The sequence below is a fragment of the Anomaloglossus baeobatrachus genome, chromosome 4 (assembly GCF_048569485.1).
Source record: "Anomaloglossus baeobatrachus isolate aAnoBae1 chromosome 4, aAnoBae1.hap1, whole genome shotgun sequence".
Classification (NCBI taxonomy): domain Eukaryota; kingdom Metazoa; phylum Chordata; class Amphibia; order Anura; family Aromobatidae; genus Anomaloglossus; species Anomaloglossus baeobatrachus.
In genome coordinates this window covers 284,464,219-284,485,187 of record NC_134356.1, presented here as the reverse complement: position 1 = coordinate 284,485,187, position 20,969 = coordinate 284,464,219, and the positions used below count along the sequence as shown (strand labels likewise).

Sequence of the window (20,969 nt, the reverse complement as noted above, 5' to 3'; positions counted from 1 at the left end):
TCGCAAGAAGTGTGTTAGGCAAAAAAGGTGCAAAATAACTGCCCATGAATTGAGGAAAATCAAACGTGAAGCTGACAAGATGCCATTTGCCACCAGTTTGGCCATATTTCAGAGCTGCAACGTTACTGGAGTATCAAAAAGCACAAGGTGTGCCATACTCCGGGACATGGCCAAGGTAAGGGAGGCTGAAAAACGACCACCTTTAAACAAGAAACATAAGATAAAATGTCAAGACTGGGCCAAGAAATATTTTAAGACGGATTTTTCAAAAGGTTTTATGGACTGATGAAATGAGAGTGACTATTGATGGGCCAGATGGATGGGCCAGATGGATGGGCCAGATGGATGGGCCAGAGGCTGGTTCAGTAAAGGGCAGAGAGCTCCACTCCGACTCAGACGCCAGCAAGGTGGACGTGGGGTACTGGTACGGCGCGATTTACAATGCAAGCCTATGGACGCTGGATGCAGTGTCCTGCGGCAAAAACCGCATCCGGCCGCCGGACGCGTTTTTTTGCCCTGCGCATGCTCGGTATCAAGCCACATCCGTCAAAAAACGGACGGGCCGCATGTAAAAGCTTATGCAACGGATCCGTTTTTTTCACCGCATCCGTTGCATAGGTATTTGAGCCGGATTGTGCCGCTCAGCAAAAACCGGATGTGTGAAAGCAGCCTAAGAGGGAAGGCCACACCCTATTTGTACTGAATACAAAAAAAAAAAAAACTACATAAAAACAAAAAAAAGTGAGCCGGAGTTTGAGATGGTATACATGCAGCTTGTAAGCTCATGTTCACACTGGCCATAAAACAAAGAGAAACTTGTTGGGGAAAATTGTGAAATATATCCTGCTGTAACTAAATAAAACCATAGTGCAAATAAACATAGTGTACTTCGTAAACACTGTTTTTGATCAAAAAAAGCATAAAGCTATCCCACCAACGACAAGGTGTACCCAGTTGGGATAGTACCTACACTCTCTAATATTAAAACCATACCATGGGTGTAAAATAGGCCTCAATGTGGCTAAGGGCTGAGAGTGATCGGGTCCCAACAGGACACACAGTCAGGGAATGCACAGAATGAAATGCCCAGCTCACTAAGGCCTGTTTCACACGTCAGTGATTCTGGTACGTTTGTGCTTTTTTTTTTTTTTTAAACGTACCAGAATCACTGACATACGCAGACCCATTATAATGAATGGGTCTGCTCACACATCAGTGATTTTTCACTGCACGTGTCTCCGTGCAGCGTACCCGCGTGTCCGTGATTGCCGCACGGAGACATGTCCATTTTTTTCTGGCATCACTGATGTCCCACGGACCACGCAGTGGTGTGGTCCGTGAAACACGTGCCAGAAAAAAACGTGCTTTTAAAATAAGAATCATTTTTACTCACCCGGCTCCAGTGACGCTCTCTGCAGCCCGTGCAGCCTGCTGCTTCTAAGCCGGCTCATTACTGTCGCGCATATTCATGATGCATGACACAGCCGACCCAGAAGCAGCTGCTGCGGGGGCAGTGCCGGCCGGATGCTGCGTCGCGGGAGTGATCAGCACCATGGAGAGCGGGAGCGCGCACAGGTGAGTTAATCTCTAAGTGCAATCACGGGCCACGGAGAACGGAGCCCGGATTGCACTTAGACAACCCACGTGTGCCGTGATTCACGGCACACGGAGGGACATGTGCGTGTTTTACACGCCAGTGAAAAACGTCAGTGTTTTTCACTGACGTGTGAAACGGGCCTTAGAGGGAGGACCACACCCTATTTGTACTGAATACAAAAAAAAAAAACTACATAAAAACAAAAAAGCGAGCCGGAGTATGAGATGGTATACATGGAGCTTGTGAGCTCATGTTCACACTGGCCATAAGACAAAGAGAAACCAAGGGAAAAATTGTGAAATATACCCTGCTGTGTGTCCTGTTGGGACCCGGTCACTCTCAGCCCTTGACATGACTAAGACCGTGTAATACGGTCGAAACGCGTCGCTAGTCATTTTTCCCCTGCTTAGGGGCTGTCTGTACCTACCTTCATACATGTGCACATGGAATAAACCATATGGAAATTTATATTGAAGAGTGCCTTCTTTCCTGCGCTGGACTTCATCTCACATGCTTGCAGCTGCCCGGCCGATTGTCCGTGCTGCAGAGAGAGGGCCTGGAGACGTGGAGTGGGTGAGCTGAATACCTTTGTCATTCATTACGCTCAGCCCTTAGCCACATTGAGGCCTATTTTACACCCATGGTATGGTTTTAATATTAGAGAGTGTAGGTACTATCCCAACTGGGTACACCTTGACGTTTGGTGGGATAGCTTTATGCTTTTTTTGATCAAAAACAGTGTTTACTAAGTACCCTATGTTTATATGCACTATGCTTTTATTAGTTACAGCAGGGTATATTTCACAATTTGTCCCTTGGTTTCTCTTTGTCTTATGGCCAGTGTGAACATGGTCTCACAGGTTCCATGTATACCATCTCATACTCCGGCTCACTTTTTTGTTTTTAAGCAGTTTTTCCCTCATAAAATGTGAGATCTACAGGGAGGGAAAAGAGTACACCTCTCGGAACAGTGTCTGGGAGGCTGTGGTGGCTGCTGCACGCAAAGTGGATCGTAAACAGATGAAGCAATGACAGAATCTATGGATGGTAGGCTGTTGAGTGTCATCATAAAGAAAGGTGGCTATATTTGTCACTAGGTTTTTTGGGGCTTTGTTTTTGCATGTCAGAAATGTTTATTTCTACATTTTGTGCAGTTATATTGGTTTACCTGGTGAAAATAAACAAGTGAGATGGAAATATATTTGTTTTTTATTAAGTTGCCTAATAATTCTGCACAGTAATAGTTACCTGCACAAACAGATATCCTCCTAAGATAGCCAAATCTAAAAAAAAAAGACAAAGTTAAACTGCCAAAAATATTAAGCTTTGATATTTATGAGTCTTCTGGGTTGATTGAGAACATAGTTAGTCAATAATAAAAAAAAAATCCAACTTGCCTAATAATTCTGCACACAGTGTATATATATACATACACTAAAAGGTGGCCCGATTCTAACGCATCGGGTATTCTAGAATTTATTGTTTAGTTAATGTATGATTTTTGTCTCTCTCTCTATATATATTATATATATATATATATATATATATATATCTATATATATATATATATCTATATATATCTATATATATATATATATATATATATATATATATATATATATATATATATATATATATATGGTTGTTGTGTGTAGTTACCAAGTGTTTGTGTAGGGCGCTGTAAATGTTCTGGGTGTTGTCTGGGTGTGGCGGTGTGTGAGAGCGGTGTTTGTGTGTTGCGTTGTTTGTGGAGCGCTGCGTGTCTGCAGCGGTGTGTGTGTGTGTTTGCTGTGTGTGTTGCGCGGTTTGTGTGGGCGTGTGTGTGTGTTTTGGGGGGAGGTATGTTTTGTGCAGTGTGTGTGTGTGTGTGTGTGTGTGTTTTGGGGGGAGGTATGTTTTGTGCAGTGTGTGTGTGTGTGTGTGTGTGTGTGTGTGTGTGTGTGTGTGTGTGTGTGTGTGTGTGTGTGTGTTGGAGGAGTAGTCCTGGGGAGAGAGGAGGATAATAAGGAGTAGTCCTCGGGGGAGAGGAGTATAATAGGAGTAATCGTCCTGGGGGGAGAGGCGTATAATAGGAGGAGTAGTCCTGGGGGGGAGAGGAGAATAATAGGAGGAGTAGTCCTGGGGGGAGAGGAGTATAATAGGAGGAGTAGTCCTGGGAGGAGAGGAGTATAATAGGAGGAGTAGTCCTGGGGGGAGTGGAGAATATTAGGAGGAGTAGTCCTGGGGGGAGAGGAGTATAATAGGAGGAGTAGTCCTGGGGGGAGAGGAGTATAATAGGAGGAGTAGTCCTGGGGGGAGAGGAGGATAATAGGAGGAGTAGTCCTGGGGGGAGAGGAGGATAATAGGAGGAGTAGTCCTGGGGAGAGAGGAGGATAATAGGAGGAGTAGTCCTGGGGGGAGTGGAGAATAATAGGAGGAGTAGTCCTGGGGGGAGAGGAGTATAATAGGAGGAGTAGTCCTGGGGGGAGAGGAGGATAATAGGAGGAGTAGTCCTGGGGGGGGGGGAGGAGGATAATAGGAAGAGGAGTCCTGGGGGGAGAGGAGGATAATAGGAGGAGTAGTCCTGGGGGAGAGGAGGATAATAGGAGGAGTAGTCCTGGGAGGAGAGGAGTATAATAGGAGGAGTAGTCCTGGGGGGAGAGGAAGATAATAGGAGGAGTAGTCCTGGGAGGAGAGGAGTATAATAGGAGGAGTAGTCCTGGGGGGAGAGGAAGATAATAGGAGGAGTAGTCCTGGGAGGAGAGGAGTATAATAGGAGGAGTAGTCCTGGGGGGAGTGGAGAATAATAGGAGGAGTAGTCCTGGGGGGAGAGGAGTATAATAGGTGTAGTCTTGGGGGAGGTGTCCAATAGGTGGCGTAGTCCTGGGGGGAGGAGTATAATAGGAGGAGTAGTCCTGGGGGGAGAGGAATATAATAGGAGGAGTAGTCCTGGGGGGAGGAGTATAATAGGTGGAGTAGTCTTGGGGGAGGTGTCCAATAGGTGGCGTAGTCCTGGGGGGGAGGAGTATAATAGATGGAGTAGTTCTGGTGGGAGGTGTCCAATAGGTGGAGTAGTCCTGGGGGGAGGTGACTAATAGGTGGGGTAGTCCTGGGGTGGAGGTGTATAGGTGCCCAATGTGTGCAGGGGTCGTGGCCGAGCGGGCACAGTGTGCGGGGGGGGGGGCGTGGCCGAGCAGGCACAGTGTGCGGGGGGCGTGGCCGAGCGGGCAGTGTGCGGGGGGCGTGGCCGAGCGGGCAGTGTGCGGGGGGCGTGGCCGAGCAGGCACAGTGAGCGGGGGGCGTGGCCGGGCCAAGCGGCCAATGCGTGTGGTGGGCGGGGCCGGCCAGAGTTGAGCGGTCAATGCGTGGGTGGTCACTGTAATGATTTTGGAGCAAGGCAGACAGAAAGACAGAATAAGGCAATTATATATATATATATATATATATATATATATATATAAATATATACACATATATATATATATATATATATATACACATACATATATATGTATATACATACATATATATATATACACACACACAAAGTTTGTGGACATAATTTAACAAAATGTGAAAAAGTTCACAGGGTATGAATATTATTTCAAGACACTGTATTGTCTACCATTCTCCAACTATATAACCTCTTATTGTAGTGATGTGATAAAAAAAATGGCAAAGTAAGCATATCTGGTATTGCCGGATGAATAAATGTCCAATCATATTAAAAATTATTAACCTGTACAGTATGCGCTGTGAGACTGTGTGCATAAGTTGAATTTCATTGGATTTTGTTTATGCATTTGTGTACAGACTTGTCACAAAACTGAAGGGAATCCTGAAGCCAGCAAAGTGAATGAGAATCATGAAGTCTTGTGCACACGTTAAGTATTTTCGCTTTGCAGAATTGGTGCAGATTTCAGGTAATTCTGCAGCATGTCAATTGTTACAGCATTTTTGGTGCAGATTTCACCCATCCTAATGAATAGGAAACATTTACACCAAAAACACGTGGCAAAAAAAGCAAATATTTGCCATGTGCGCTTTTCCTGCCAAGAGATGCAGAAATGGCAGAGAAATTTCTGCATCAAATCCCATTAAAATATTAACAGAACAATACAAGTTTGATATCAAATGTATTTTTAATGACCTGAAGGGTCGTGTTACTGGGCCATTTTTACTATACTCTGTAAAACTAACCAAAAAAATAATGGCAGAACTATGCATTTTTCATCAATTTTCAGTATATTATGTGGTAAAGTTACATAACTTGTTGCCTGCCCCCCCCCCTCCCCAAAAAAACAACCAAAGAAAAAAAAACACCACACAATTGAAAAATTGCTCAATCCTTAGGCTAGGTTTACATTTCCGTTAAAATGTATCAGTCACAATCCGCGACTCTGGTAAACAACGCAATCCGTTTAACGGATTCCGTTGTGTCCCATAGACTTGTATTAGTGGCGGATTGCGACTGATGACCTTGCGTTGCATCCGCTGCGGTCAGTCGTTTTTGGACTGACCGCCGGGCGGGAGCAACGCAGAATGTAACGTTTTTCTGGCCGTCAAAATTAACACGACGCGCAGGAATCCGTCGCCATCGTCACGCTTGTAATGTATGTCTATGGTGCTGGATTCCGTCGTAATCCGTCTTACAACGGAATCCAGCGCTGGATTCAGTCATGCTCTACTGAGCATGCCCAGCATGTCTGGCACACCCACTGGGCTGTACCAAACACAAACGGATCATGACTGATCCGTCAACAAACGGACGCACACCGAATGTAACGGACGCGACGGATCCGTTTTTTCACAGGATTACTGTGAAAGGAATCCTGTGAAAAACACATACGTTGCGTCAGTTGACATCTATAAAACAACTGATCCGTTGCTGATGGACCTGACGGATTTAAAACAACGGAATGTGAACCTAGCCTTAAAGAGTTAAAGATACCTGGTCAGTGTTACATATATTAAAATGGCCGTTATGGAAACTTCCAGGAAAAAAAAAAAAGAAAATATCTAGGTTTCCTGTGTGCTTAGATTCTGTAGAACTGTAGTTTTCAAAAGGCAGACTTTGAGAAGGCCGGCTACTTGTGCAGATTGTGTCTGGGGACAATTAAAGTATACCAGAGAACCTCGTATGAGCACGTCTATGGCATGCCACAGATAAAATGAATTACATTGTCTGACCATTTATTTGTATAGTCCCAGGGAAACTCTTCTGGTAGTGTGAGTAGTCCACGCGTAGCCTACAGCATGCTGAGGGGGCCCCGGAGAAGCATTGCTGGTTATTACTCGGCTCTTCTCTTGGAAGACTTCCATAAAAAATACAGATTTTATTTGTTAGCTTGTAACCTACACCTATGAAAAAAACCAGATTGCTTGCTTTGGTTTTAAAAGACTTCTTTGTGTGCGGTTGATATTACATCCAACCAATTTAAATATCCAAAAATCCATAAGGAGTTTGGAAGTTATGCACGGAGATCACAAAGTGAAGAGAGAAACAAAAGCTTTTGGCCACAAAAGACCAATTGAAACATTTGCTATATCTCTCAAGACCAGCGGCCCAAATGTGACTAGCACTGTACTGTAAAAAGGGGGAGGGTAAATACATATGAAAGCCCTGGTATACCCTGTCATTTGGGTATAAGACTAGGGACAATACACTTGTCAGTTTACTGATTCCCTCTGAAGAAATAAACTGCCTACTTGTGCAAAATCCAGCAAAGTAGAAACTGTACAAATATCATCAATCATTGCTAGTTGTTCTGTCCAGAAAAATCAAACCTAATAACTGCAAGATGTCAATTCTTTGGATTGCAGATCTTACAGTTGGGCGACGTTCAGATGAAACACAATAATAAGTGATTTGATGTGTGTGTACTAGCCTGTAGTAAATTGTCGGTAGGTTCCTCATGAAGGTTTTCAAAGGACTGGGACAGACTTCGATTTTGGCAGTCCACAAGAAGAACTCTGCAGTCTTGTTCTGACCTGTGAAAAATAATAGAAAGTTTAAGCTGTATACAATCATAGGATATATTAAATAAATAAGTAAAACACCACTCCTGCGAGTTTTTTTCAGCGCTGCAGTGGTGCTTTAAATCTAAGTCCCCTGCCCCCTGTCATATACTCATCATCCTGTGGCTTCATCGTCCTGCGGCACCATTTTGTGCCTGTAGCTTCTGACTGTCCAGAAGTCAGAAGTTACGTCAACAAGGTCTCAATTCAAGTCAATGAGAGCAAGGACGAGGCCAGAACAAGGCTCTAAGAGTTGCTTTGACTTGTGACCTCCGGTAAGCTCCATGAAAAACTGTAGTGCGCCGGCAGGACACAAATCACAGGAGACTGACTACAGATGTGCTGGAAACAGATGAAGATGGCAGCAGATGAGCAGAAGGATTTAAGTACATTTAATAAAGTTATTGTTTTAAGGGTTATATCTTTTGTGTATGTGTATATACACCTCATTTAACCCATGTTCACGTAGATATTTCTGTTTCACCTCCATTGCCTGAACACCCAACATAGAAGCTGTCAGTCAAGCAGGAAAAATCAACTGAGTAGAGCTGGAGTGACCGAGGACTCAGAGCTATAATAGTTGCCCAGCATCATGTGCACATCAGTTCAAACACCAATTACTCAGTAACTGAAGAATGGACGAGCCATGTAAAGGTATTGCTGGACTTGTCTGTGAAAGAGCTACATGCACATATAAATGCAGTAGATTGTGGGGTGAAATTCTGCTGATACATTACCTTCAAACAATGTAAGAAGAGATATCTCATCCTATTTAATAAAGTTATAAAGTTACATTATATAGTATGGTTGGAAAACAAAACAAAACACTAATCCATCAACATCAAAAGAGGGACAAGAAAGGAGAACGGAAAGTAGTAGTCACAAACAGAATGCATGATCAAGCCCAAAAAGGTATGTTTTTCCCGCCAGACCCCGACAGTCGATTGACTGGATCCCCCTCCCTCTTCCCCAACACCCTAAGAATATTCTATACAAAACTGACAAAAAAAAAAAAGCTATTACAAGATTCTTGGTTACATGATGGGTAAGTTATATGCTCAGTGATATGGTGTTACACTACGGTTTCTACACTGAGGTGCCAAATGGCGGTTCCCATATCAATAAACATTCCAGGCCAGGATATTTGATAGCTGTATATTATTTACCCCCTTCTAAACGTGTCAGTTGGCAGGTGAACACAAGCTCCATTTATACATGTAATCTGGAAATGATGCAACATAATACGGAGCTAAAATAAAAAAAAATTATAAGGGATTTATTGTCACTTCCATATTGCTGTGTGTCAAGTAGTTCCATTAGGACATGAACACAAAGCACATTTAATTGTATGTATCTTTGATCATTCAGCTTGTGACATTGTCAGAAGAATAATGAATGAAGAATCAGTGTCATTTGTAATAAAGACTGCCAACCCCTATGGAGAAGGAGCTGACTGTAAATTTCGCATGCATTAGGCATGCTAATTACACCATGAATATTACACCGCACACACAGCAGTACTCTGCCTTGTAGATTTTCCTATGTATTTGCCAAATATACATATCCGAGAAACTCTGAAGGAGAAAACAAGGGAGTTGTCCAAAGGTAAAGGCAATTCACCAGGCAAGGGAACATAAGAAGTGTGATCAGACGAACTCTCAGGAATGGAAGATAAGTTTCTAGCTTTGAGCTCAGTATGGAGTGGTTGTCCAAGTCTTAAATTCAGGTGAACGTCTAAAAAAGGTTCAAAATAACCAAAACCTAATATATTCATAGGATTCTGATTGCAGTCAATTATCTGAAATTATGAAATCATCCAACCAAGTTAGGAAGTCCACCGATTCAATCCACTCTAATTTAGAGGGTGGAGGAGTAAGTGACCTCCAATGTCTAGGAATGATTTTTTTTGTTGCTACTAAGCATATTTTAAATAAACCTTTTTTGATGGAGAAGATTGAGGTTGGAAGTATCGAGATTAATGCTGCTTCAGGCGTGTTATGGAAAGTTGTACCAAACAGTTTATTAAATAGATTAAAAAATTGAATTCCAAAGTTTAATAAATTGAGGACATGCCCACCAGGTATGAGTTATGTTACCTACGGCTGATTCACATTCCAACATCTGTCCAAGGTCCCCAGAAGCATACAGTGAATGCGATTCTATATCACCTGGAAAGGATCTTTTAGACTGTCTCATGTACAGGTCATGAAATGGAGACCTTATGTGTAAAGGCCCAGTCACACTAAACAACTTACCAGCGATCCCAACAACAACAACCTGATAGGGATCGCTGGTAAGTTGCTAGGAGGTTGCTGGTGAGATGTCACACTGCGACGGTCCAGCAATCCCACCAGCAACCTGACCTGCACTGGTTGCTGGTGAGCTCTGTCACACAGGCAGATCTCACCAGCAACCAGTGACCAGACTGTAGCCAGCAGCGACGCGTGGAAGCGATGCTGCGCTTGGTAACTAAGCGATATTTACCTTGGTTACCAGCGCACACCGCTTAGCGCTGGCTCCCTGCACACCTAGCCACAGTACACATCGGGTTAATTACTCTGCTACGTGTGCAGGCAGCAGGAGCCGGCTTCTGAGGACGCTGGTAACCACGGTAAACATCGGGTAACCAAGAAGCCCTTACCTTGGTTACCCGATATTTACCTTCGTTACACCAGCGTTCGCTGCTCTCACGCAGTCAGTGCCGGCTCCCTGCTCTCTGCACACGTAGCCACAGTACACATCGGGTAATTAACCCGATGTGTACTGTGGCTAGGAGTGCAGGGAGCAGGGAGCCGGCACTGGCAGTGTGAGAGCGGCGGACGCTGGTAACGAAGGTAAATATCGGGTAACCAAGGTAAGGGCTTCTTGGTTACCCGATGTTTACCGTGGTTACCAGCGTCCGCAGAAGCCGGCTCCTGCTGCCTGCACATTTAGTTGTTGCTCTGTCGCTGTCACACACAGCGATGTGTGCTTCACAGCGGGAGAGCAACAACTAAAAAATGGCCCAGGACATTCAGCAACAACCAACGACCTCACAGCAGGGGCCAGGTTGTTGCTGGATGTCACACAGCAACATCGCTAGCAACATCGCTAGCAACATCGCTGCTACGTCACAAAAGTTGTTCCTTAGCAGCGATGTTGCTAGCGATGTTGCTTAGTGTGACGGGGCCTTAAGGGTAAGGACTTTACTCCAATCAGATAGGAAAAAGGATCTATTGAGCTCTTGTTCCCAAATGTTCTGGAATAGAATCGAAGTATTCAGAGCCTCCTCCCTCTTCAATGTTCAGCATAACAGAGATATTAAGGGGAACCCCTTCACTAGTGAACAGTCTTTCAAACTCGGTAAGGGGTCTCAACTAAGGCTCCCAGCAAGGAATCAAATGAAAAAGGATATGCACCCAACTGTACGCCAACCATGCTTGACTGTGAATGTTTCTGTGACACACCAGGTTTTCGATGAGTTTTAAGTCTGAATCAGAAGCAACATGTTTCATCTGAGAAACTGGTACAGCTAAGCATACCAGGAACCTAAAGTTACAAGGGTCATAGGAGCTTGGCAGGAGGAAGCACATAGAACAAAAGATTAAGGAAAGGTTATATTTGGTAATATTAGAGCTTCAAGTAGATATTAATGTATGATTTACAGTGGATGGAGGGGGTATTGCAGATCAAAAAGCATGTCAACCGCAATGAAGTTTGAGATTATATATATATATATATATATATATATATATATATATATATATATATATATTTATTATGTGTGTGTGTAAATATTTAATATGGTCTCTCTTTTTCATTTGAAGGGAAATGAGGTGTTGAGATGCAAAGCCTCAGCTTCTTGTATGTTTAAATTAGAAGTATCTAACTTTGAAACAAAAGCATAAGCTTCTAATAGCATAAGCCAGGGACTGCATTACAAGACTATAAAGGAGGGGAGGTCGAGGGCTATTATGTATAGTGAAAGGTTTAGAGGCTAATTATGGGCGAGAGTGCTCGGCACTGAATCTAGCATCGGGGTGCTCAGGTACTCTCGGTGCTCAGCCGATTATTGCGGTTACTCGGATGTGTCATTCATGAAATATCAAAACACAAAGCACAGGCTGGATTTATTGAATGATGTGAGCAAGCACCCCTGTGAGAGCCACTTGCAGTCTCTAAATGGCTCTCAGGTGGGGTGGGTGGGACTAGAAACAATTGTTTTTGGATGCATTGTGTCCAAAAACAAAACAAAACATAAACAACAACCTCTCCCTCCTTCGGAAATGCTGTTTATGGCTGGCTGATGTGGGCGGAGAGCTGAGCTGGCCAATCATGGACTTCAATTATATTCGTTACTCGAGTTGAGCCTGTCAGAGCATCTGACCTGCTCCACTTGAGTAACGAGCACTCGAGCATTGTAGTGTTCACTCTTCATTTCGATTAGCAAACACAAAGTATTGTACTGCTCGCCCATCATTACTAGAGACTTCTCCATTAATACTAATGTGAGTCTTTTCAGAGGTAACATGTTATTGCCCAGTTCAATCATTTTGAGTGCCGCCCTAAAGAAATCCCAGCCCACCCTATCAAAAGCTTTTATAGCGTCTATGGACAATAAACTAGCAAAGATTCCTCGAGAGTTCTCTCTATCCACAATGAACAGTATCTTAAATTGTATTGGATCTGGGCTCTCTTCCCAAGAAAAAGCCCACCTGTTCTTTGTATATAATGCAAGTTTTTCCATAAATATCTTGTAAAACCTAGGGGAAAGAGTCTGGCCTGGGCCCTTACCTACTTTTCAGTATTTAATCACCCCCAAAACCTCAATTAGCTTAAAATCTTTCTAGTTCCTGTGTTTGGGATTCGCCAAGGGAAAGGGGAGGGGCAAAAGAATCCAAGTATTCCATAATATCTTTAGTTTTATCTAACTATTTTGTGGTGTCTCTATCCATGTTATTGAGGGGGGGGGGGGAATAATATAGTCTGAATTTTTTGAGTGTACCAGGCCCTTAGAAGGAGAATTAATGGTCATGGTATGCAAGCGAAAAAGTTGAGGATGAAGAGCTCAAGAAAGCCATTTGCTACACTCCCTGCCATATTCAATATTAGCCCTTGAGGATTTTATCACGTATAAGCAGAGATTTACAGTCTAGTATCTGTAGAGCTTATCTGTGTACATCAGAGATCTCAGTTTTAATAATATCAGAAGTTTGGTTTTATTGGGGGTCTCTAGTTGTTGAGCCAGAGAAGAAATTAGTTTTTTGAGAGTTTCGGATTTTTCTCCTTTGAGTCTAGAGCCATCGGCTATAAAAAAAAAAAAAATATACACCTCAAAACGCAATGCATTTCAGTGTCTCCCACTTGACGGTAGGGCTGGTTGTCTCATTTCTACGGTATGAGTGGCAACAAATGAGGATATGGCTTCCTCAATCTCTTTAATACATACGGTATTTCATCTTTTAGGTAGTAGATGGTCATTAAGTCTCCAAGAAAAGTTAGATGTCTGCATAGATAAATTAATTTCACCCAGAACAGGTGTATGGTTGGACAACAAAAATGAGTCAATAGAACATTTAGGGGAGAAATCTAACAGGTTATGGGATACAAACCATACTCTAGGCAGATATATATGCGTTATTTATGGAGGAATAGTGACTGTAGTCTTTTTGGCCTGATGGAGTAAACACTTAAGGGGGCTTTACACGCTACGACATCGCTAATGCGAACTCGTTGGGGTCACGGAATTGGTGACGCACATCCGGCCACATTAGAGATGCCGTTGCGTGTGACACCGATGAGCGATTTTGCATCGTTGCAAAAACGTGCAAAAATCGCTCATCGGTGACATGGGGGTCCATTCTCAAATATCGTTACTGCAGCAGTAACGAGGTTGTTCCTCGTTCCTGCGGCAGCACACATCGCTCCGTGTGACACCGCAGGAACGAGGAAGCTCTCCTTACCTGCCTCCCGGCCACAATGCTGAAGGAAGGAGGTGGGCAGGATGTTACGTCCCGCTCATCTCCGCCCCTCCGCTTCTATTGGGCGGCCGCTCAGTGACGTCGCTGTGACGCCGCACGGACTTCCCCCTTAGAAAGGAGGCGGTTCGACGGTCATAGCGACGTCGCCGGGCAGGTAAGTATGTGTGACGGGTCTGGGCAATGTTGTGCGGCACGGGCAGCGGTTTGCCCGTGTCGCGCAACAGATGGGGGCGGGTACCCACACTAGCGATATCGGGACCGATATCGCAGTGTGTAAAGCCCGCTTTAGCCAAGGTCTGTAGAACCTTAACTGCAAATGGTCTTTGTTCTGTGTTGGGAAAGTACACTTTAGCAATAACAAAAAGGTCTTGTTAACAGTAGACACTAAGAAAAACATTTGAGGGGCGATCCAAAAGTAATGATAAATCGGTTATTTCTATTGCACACAGAAATTAAAATAAAATGTTTTCTTCTCTCTTAGGTACCCACTAGTCCAGGAAAAAAAAAAAAAAAAATCACTTAAGTAAGCCACGATTTCCGGGAGCTACATTCATTTGAATATGAACGGCCGAGGAGTGAACATCAAAATGGAAAAAAAAGAGCTCAGAGCTGTCATCAAATACCTCTGCTTGAAAAAAATGACTACCAAAGACATACACAGTGACTTGGTGGCAACATTGGGGGACTCTTCTCCATATTCCACAGTTGCACGCTGGGCCAAGGAATTTAAGCTGGGAAGAACATCGACGGAAGATGAACATCGTGAAGGACACCCATCCACGTCACTCAATGAAGAAAACGTGAAAAAAGTTGAAGAAGATGTATTGACAGATCGAAGAGTGACTATCAGGCATGTAGCTGAGGTCACAGGGATCTCATATGTCAGTATTCAAAGAATCCTTGCAAAATAATTGCATATGAGAAAGGTCTCCGCGCGTTGGGTGCCAAAAATGTTAACCGACGAGCAAAAGAAGAAACGACATTTCAATAGCAAATCTCGAAATGTTCCAAGCAGACAAGGAGAATTTTTTGTCACGTTTTTTGACCATGGACGAGACCTGGATCCACCACTTTGATCCCGAAACTAAACAACAATCGATGACATGGAAATGAGCCGATGAACCGATGCCGAAGAAATTCAAAGTGTCAAGCTCAGCAGGGTAGGTTATGGCGTCCGTTTTTTGGGACGCTGAAGGAATTATTAATGTGGACTATTTGGAGAAGGGAGCCACTATTACAGGCTCCTACTACGCAGAACAAATAAGATTACGGGAGGCTATCAAGGAGAAAAGGCGCAGCAAACTGCGGGCTGGAGTGCTGTTTCAGCAAGATAATGCGCCGGCTCACAAAGCTGCAGTTGCCATGGCAACCATTCAAAAAGTGGGCTTTGAACTGGTGGAACACCCCCCCTATTCGCCAGGTCTAGCCCCCAGTGACTTCTTTCTCTTTCCTCGCCTCAAGGAACACCTCCGGTGCAAGAAATTTGATGACAATAGCGACGTGATAACCGCTGTTGGGGATTTTTTTGAGGGTCAAGATCAAGGATTTTTTTTCGAAGGGAATTCTAAGTTTAGAAAAGAGATGGACTAAATGTATAGACTTGTTAGGAGACTATGTAGAAAAATAAAAAAAAAAAATTTAATATATTCATTGTGTTTATTATTGATTATCATTACTTTTGGATCGCCCCTCGTATATGCCTTCAGAATCAATCTTCGATTCCAGAATCGGAAGGGTTGGGGATTTGTGAAGGCAATAGCAACCACCTTAGTTTTGTAGATCGGATTAGTTGAATGAGACCAAATCCTGTAGTACTTAATTGAGTATTTAGGAATAGAAGTGGACTGAAAGTAGGTTTGAATATGGCTATTAAAACTTTTTTTATTATTTGATACCTTTCCATAGGGCTATTTAGTCCTCTCACATTGAAGGATGACAAACTTAACCTAGCCATAGTAACCAAAAGTCAAACTAGTTTTATACCCAGAGAGTCAGAGGAAAGAGTAGAGGGAAGTGACAGGAAAGAGTAGAGGGAAGAAGGAAAAAATAAAGAATAAAGGGGGTAGGGAGGGAAAGGAAGATATAAGAAAAATACAAAATTAAGCCAAGAAACATAAAGATGAAGAAATAAAAGAAAATGACTATATCCAGTAAGCCATAAGAAATACCAAACTGCAATGTGCAAGTTACTGGAGTCAACCACACTGCTCCCCCCCCCCCCTACAATACATTTGTACAATTAATACACTCTGAAAAAAATATATTTTAGGGTCGCCAAAATTCTGAGAGCTATAAGTTTCTCAATGCTGGAAATAGAGTCCTGTAGGGACCTATCTATTGTCTGTATGTGTTTACGTTAATGTGTTTTTCTATATGTATCGGTCTTGTATTTTTTGTACTGCGAGTATGACCTTGCCCAGTTTCTCTAACGTCAATGGGTGGGTCGCTTTTAAATCACTAATTGAAAGCATGTGGGAATAGGTTGGAGTCTATCTGGATGGTTTTGTATTTAAGATCTGTGAGATAAGAGGAGTATGGATCTGAACTATGAGATGAGTATGGATCCTACCGATCCGAAATGCATCATCTGTACTACAGTTTTAATATTTTTTTTTCTCTGTTCACCATGGATTTGAAAGTTATAGAATAAATACTAAGTTTTATACAGGATTGCTGGATTACCTTTCTACAGCTTCTTTGCTTCTCCAGTGGCCAACTGGAGTTCACTTCCATGCAATCCCTCCCCCTCTATGTCCGGGACTGTTGGATGGGCCGATAAGTATTTTTCCTTTGTTTCTAATTGGTGTGCAATACCTGTCTGCAGCCTATAGAATGGCAGGTTGGCACACTACATGAATCCCAGACAAGAAGGAAGGGGCGGCGCTCACATCAATTATATATTTGCATCTTCAAGACGCGAATACCCTTCATCGCAGGGAGGGTGCGATGGCCGGGGCAGAAGCATTGAATGGAGGTAGTGACTCACTAACACCGCTCACCTTTGTGCCTGTGCCACAACCGTCAGTGTGCTGAATGCAGGAAGGCTTTTGTGTTTTGTTTTTTGACTACGACAAGAAATAATGCTCTAGGTGGGTGCCTTCCTAGCCTACCAGCCCTGTAGCCTTATTTTATGGTCACTTTGGCTAGAAAATAGGACACATGCACACGTTGAGTATATGCCAAGTTTTACCTCAGTACCTGTAGCCAAAACCATGAGTGGAACGGACAAAGCAAAAGTATAATAGAAACACGGGCACCACTTCTGGATTTATCACCCACTCCTGATATTTAACACACGGAGTTAATAAGCCATATGGCTCACTAGAACCGCCATCAATGAACCAGGGGCACTCTGTAAATGCATATGTGTGCAACTCTTTGCTATGAACAATTTTGTGCGCTCACTCTTCCTTCCAGACTTGAAATGGTATTCGCACACACATACATATATTATTCTAGCAGAATATAACATTCTGTGATCTAAGGTTGATTATAACTTCCGATTTAGCTTGAGCAAAACACCAGTGAGCAGTAGGAGAATAAGAAAGCACTTAAAGAGGTGGTCTACTACAAAGTATGGTGGCCACATCGATTTAAAGCAGGAAAAGAAGGCTTTTCTAAATACCTTCTTTTTCCAATTTAGCCTGTCAGCAGCGCTATTGCTGTTGACTCATCCCCATCACGTGACCTGGACTACCTCTGATGTTTCGTCAAGTCCTGGAATTGGAAGTTGACCTGGCATCACCAAGGCAGGAGCCAGTCTCCCTGAGTCACTGGGCGTAATTTCATTGCACGTCACAGTCCAGCTTCTTGTGCGCTCTCCCCTTCACCACTTAACAGAGCGCAGCTAGAACGCAAGATGCTGTGACGTGCAATGAAACTCCACCTACAGCCCAGTCACTCAAGAGTGACTGGGTCCTGCCTCTGTGATACTGAGTCAACTTCCAATTGACGTGACACCAAGCATCAGAGGCCACAGCAGCCTGGGTCATGTGATGAGGATGAGCGGACAGCGATAGCACTGGTCACAGGCTGAATTGGAAAGACAAGGTATTTAGCAAAAGCCTTCTTTCCCTGCGTAAAATCGATGTGTCCACTATGCTTTGTAATGGACCACCTCTTTCACTTGCTGATGTCTGTAACGTGCTATGGTATTCATCCACCACCACCACCACTTCATAACTATCCTGCAAAAGTCATAAAAACTTTATGTATTGAAGGGAATGTGTCATCTGAAAATGACATATACAGTGCCTACAAGTAGTATTCAACCCCCTGCAGATTTAGCAGGTTTACACATTCGGAATTAACTTGGCATTGTGACATTTGGACTGTAGATCAGCCTGGAAGGGTGAAATGCACTGCAGCAAAAAAGAATGTTATTTCTTTTTTTATTTATTTATTTTTAAAAATTGTGAAAAGTTTATTCAGAGGGTCATTTATTATTCAACCCCTCAAACCACAAGAATTCTGTTTGGTTCCCCTAAAGTATTAAGAAGTATTTCAGGCACAAAGAACAATGAGCTTCACATGTTTGGATTAATTATCTCTTTTTCCAGCCTTTTCTGACTAATTAAGACCCTCCCCAAACTTGTGAACAGCACTCATACTTGGTCAACATGGGAAAGACAAAGGAGCATTCCAAGGCCATCAGAGACAAGATCGTGGAGGGTCACAAGGCTAGCAAGGGGTACAAAACCCTTTCCAAGGAGTTGGGCCTACCTGTCTCCACTGTTGGGAGCATCATCCGGAAGTGGAAGGCTTATGGAACTACTGTTAGCCTTCCACGGCCTGGACAGCTTTTGAAAGTTTCCACCCGTGCCGAGGCCAGGCTTGTCCGAAGAGTCAAGGCTAACCCAAGGACAACAAGGAAGGAGCTCCGGGAAGATCTCATGGCAGTGGGGACATTGGTTTCAGTCAATACCATAAGTAATGTACTCCACCGCAATGGTCTCCGTTCCAGACGAGCCCGTAAGGTACATTTACTTTCAAAGCGTCATGTCAAGGCTCGTCTACAGTTTGCTCATGATCACTTGGAGGACTCTGAGACAGACTGGTTCAAGGTTCTCTGGTCTCATGAGACCAAGATCGAGATCTTTGGTTCCAACCACACACGTGACGTTTGGAGACTGGATGGCACTGCATACGACCCCAAGAATACCATCCCTACAGTCAAGCATGGTGGTGGCAGCATCATGCTGTGGGGCTGTTTCTCAGCCAAGGGGCCTGGCCATCTGGTCCGCATCCATGGGAAGATGGATAGCACGGCCTACCTGGAGATTTTGGCCAAGAACCTCCGCTCCTCCATCAAGGATCTTAAGATGGGTCGTCATTTCATCTTCCAACAAGACAACGACCCAAAGCACACAGCCAAGAAAACCAAGGCCTGGTTCAAGAGAGAAAAAAATCAAGGTGTTGCAGTGGCCTAGTCAGTCTCCTGACCTTAACCCAATTGAAAACTTGTGGAAGGAGCTAAAGATTAAAGTCCACATGAGACACCCAAAGAACCTAGATAACTTGGAGAAGATCTGCATGGAGGAGTGGGCCAAGATAACTCCAGAGACCTGTGCCGGCCTGATCAGGTCTTATAAAAGACGATTATTAGCTGTAATTGCAAACAAGGGTTACTCCACAAAATATTAAACCTAGGGGATGAATAATAATTGACCCACACTTTTATGTTGAAAATGTATTAAAATTTAACTGAGCAACATAACTTGTTGGTTTGTAAGATTTATGCATCTGTTAATAAATCTTATCACACCTGCTAAATCTGCAGGGGGTTGAATATTACTTGTAGGCACTGTAGTTTAAAAAAGGGTTGGTTCAGCACCTAAAAAGGTATTTTCTAAATATCTAGATATATCACACACTAACCACTTTTCTAATTATGTTTATTACACAATAGCCTACATTTTTACCTTTCTAGCTAAACCATAAAAGGTGTGGGTTTTTTTCTTCAAGTACTTCCTATGACGTTTTGTTTGAGAGGTGTCTCAAAATGTGACGTCACAGTAAGCTGGAGCTACACTCACTCCCCGCAGCGTCCATTGCCCCTCCTGGAAAATGACGTAGCCATGGGCCGGCACTGCAGTTACTAAAAGGTTTCTGGCATCGCTGCCCCCTTTGAAGACAGCCTGGATCCCAGGTGATGAATGCTGTGAAATATACAAGTCCAGCACCGGCCCTCTGCTTCTATCTTCGCTGCGATCTGAGAAAGAAGACGTCAGTGGGCTAAACAAAAAAAAACAAAAACCAGTGAGTGACACTAGCGTCGCATCACAGTTTCTAGCACCACCCTCAAAAGAATCATCATCAGGGGACAGTGCTGGTATCATTTACTGCTTATATCTCAGCCCATTGAGGACTTTTTCACAGTTAGATGCTATGGCATTGGATAGAAAAGTGTTGGCGCTGCACTCTCGTAGACCACCCAGGATCAGGACAGTGATGCAAGAGCCTTGTAACTGTAGTGTTGCTACTTGATGTCCTGTCCTAGGAGAGGCGATGGAGGCTGCGGGGAGTGCGTGCAACCCCTGCCTCATGTGAGCAGGCTCATTATCAGATAACCGGTAACCCCCCCTACACATAAAAGATGCACCAATCACAATAGTTGATATCCCAGCTGACCCTCCTTCCCCTCCCTTCACACACTCATTAGATGTTATGCTACAAAACATAGGCTCAGAGTCTGTTCATTGTGCCTAATGTATATGTGGATTTCTTGAAACAATAGGAAGTGAGAGTCTAAAAAAAGCTCACATGCCCACTGAAAATTGCTAGCTTTAGAATTTTTCAATAAAGATTTTTGATATAGAAAAAAAATGTGTAAAAATCAATGCAGCACAAATATATAGGTCATTTTCCGATTCTTTTAATGTAGGGAAGCCCAATTTACAGAGACCGATCACGAAGTTATAAATAGTCAATGCCATGTAATTTTGAAAATATTACATCTCCTTTAAGTTTCTACAATTAAACAAAACTTTTATTCAGATTTCTAACGTGATGGGTCTTAAAAATAAAAAAAGCAGTGCCAGAATTACAAGGTCTAACTTATAAGTTTTCTTGTCCTTCGTATAATCTACAGTGCACATCACAGCTTTTGGGAGGCTAGAAAAAAAAACAATAATATTACTGGCCCCAGAAAAAGCAAAGACATGATAGATAAGACAGGCGGAGGATGCCTCAGTAGACCGCCTGCATAAAACAATATGTTTATTCTGGCGCTCAGCTCTATTCCAACAGTCACATATTACTCTCTTGAACTAAATGCAATCATACTGATATAATCAGCAATTGTTCTGCTAGGGGCAAGGAATGAATTTTCTTATTTCACTTGTTCTGGGACTACCTTGAGTGTTATTAAAGTGTGAGATAGGATCTTTAATAAGTTTTATCTCTTCATTTTCAAC

The 20,969-nt window shown here is 43.2% G+C and overlaps 1 protein-coding gene across 1 annotated transcript in view; it reads right to left on the bottom strand.

Annotated features, from left to right (window-relative positions):
- TBC1D15 (TBC1 domain family member 15) overlaps positions 1-20,969 on the bottom strand; it is a 244,217-nt gene that overhangs the window by 109,203 nt on the left and 114,045 nt on the right. The window contains exon 6 of the mRNA XM_075344894.1: positions 7,465-7,567. Coding sequence (XP_075201009.1) covers positions 7,465-7,567 — 103 coding nt within the window. The remainder of the gene's footprint in view (positions 1-7,464; positions 7,568-20,969) is intronic.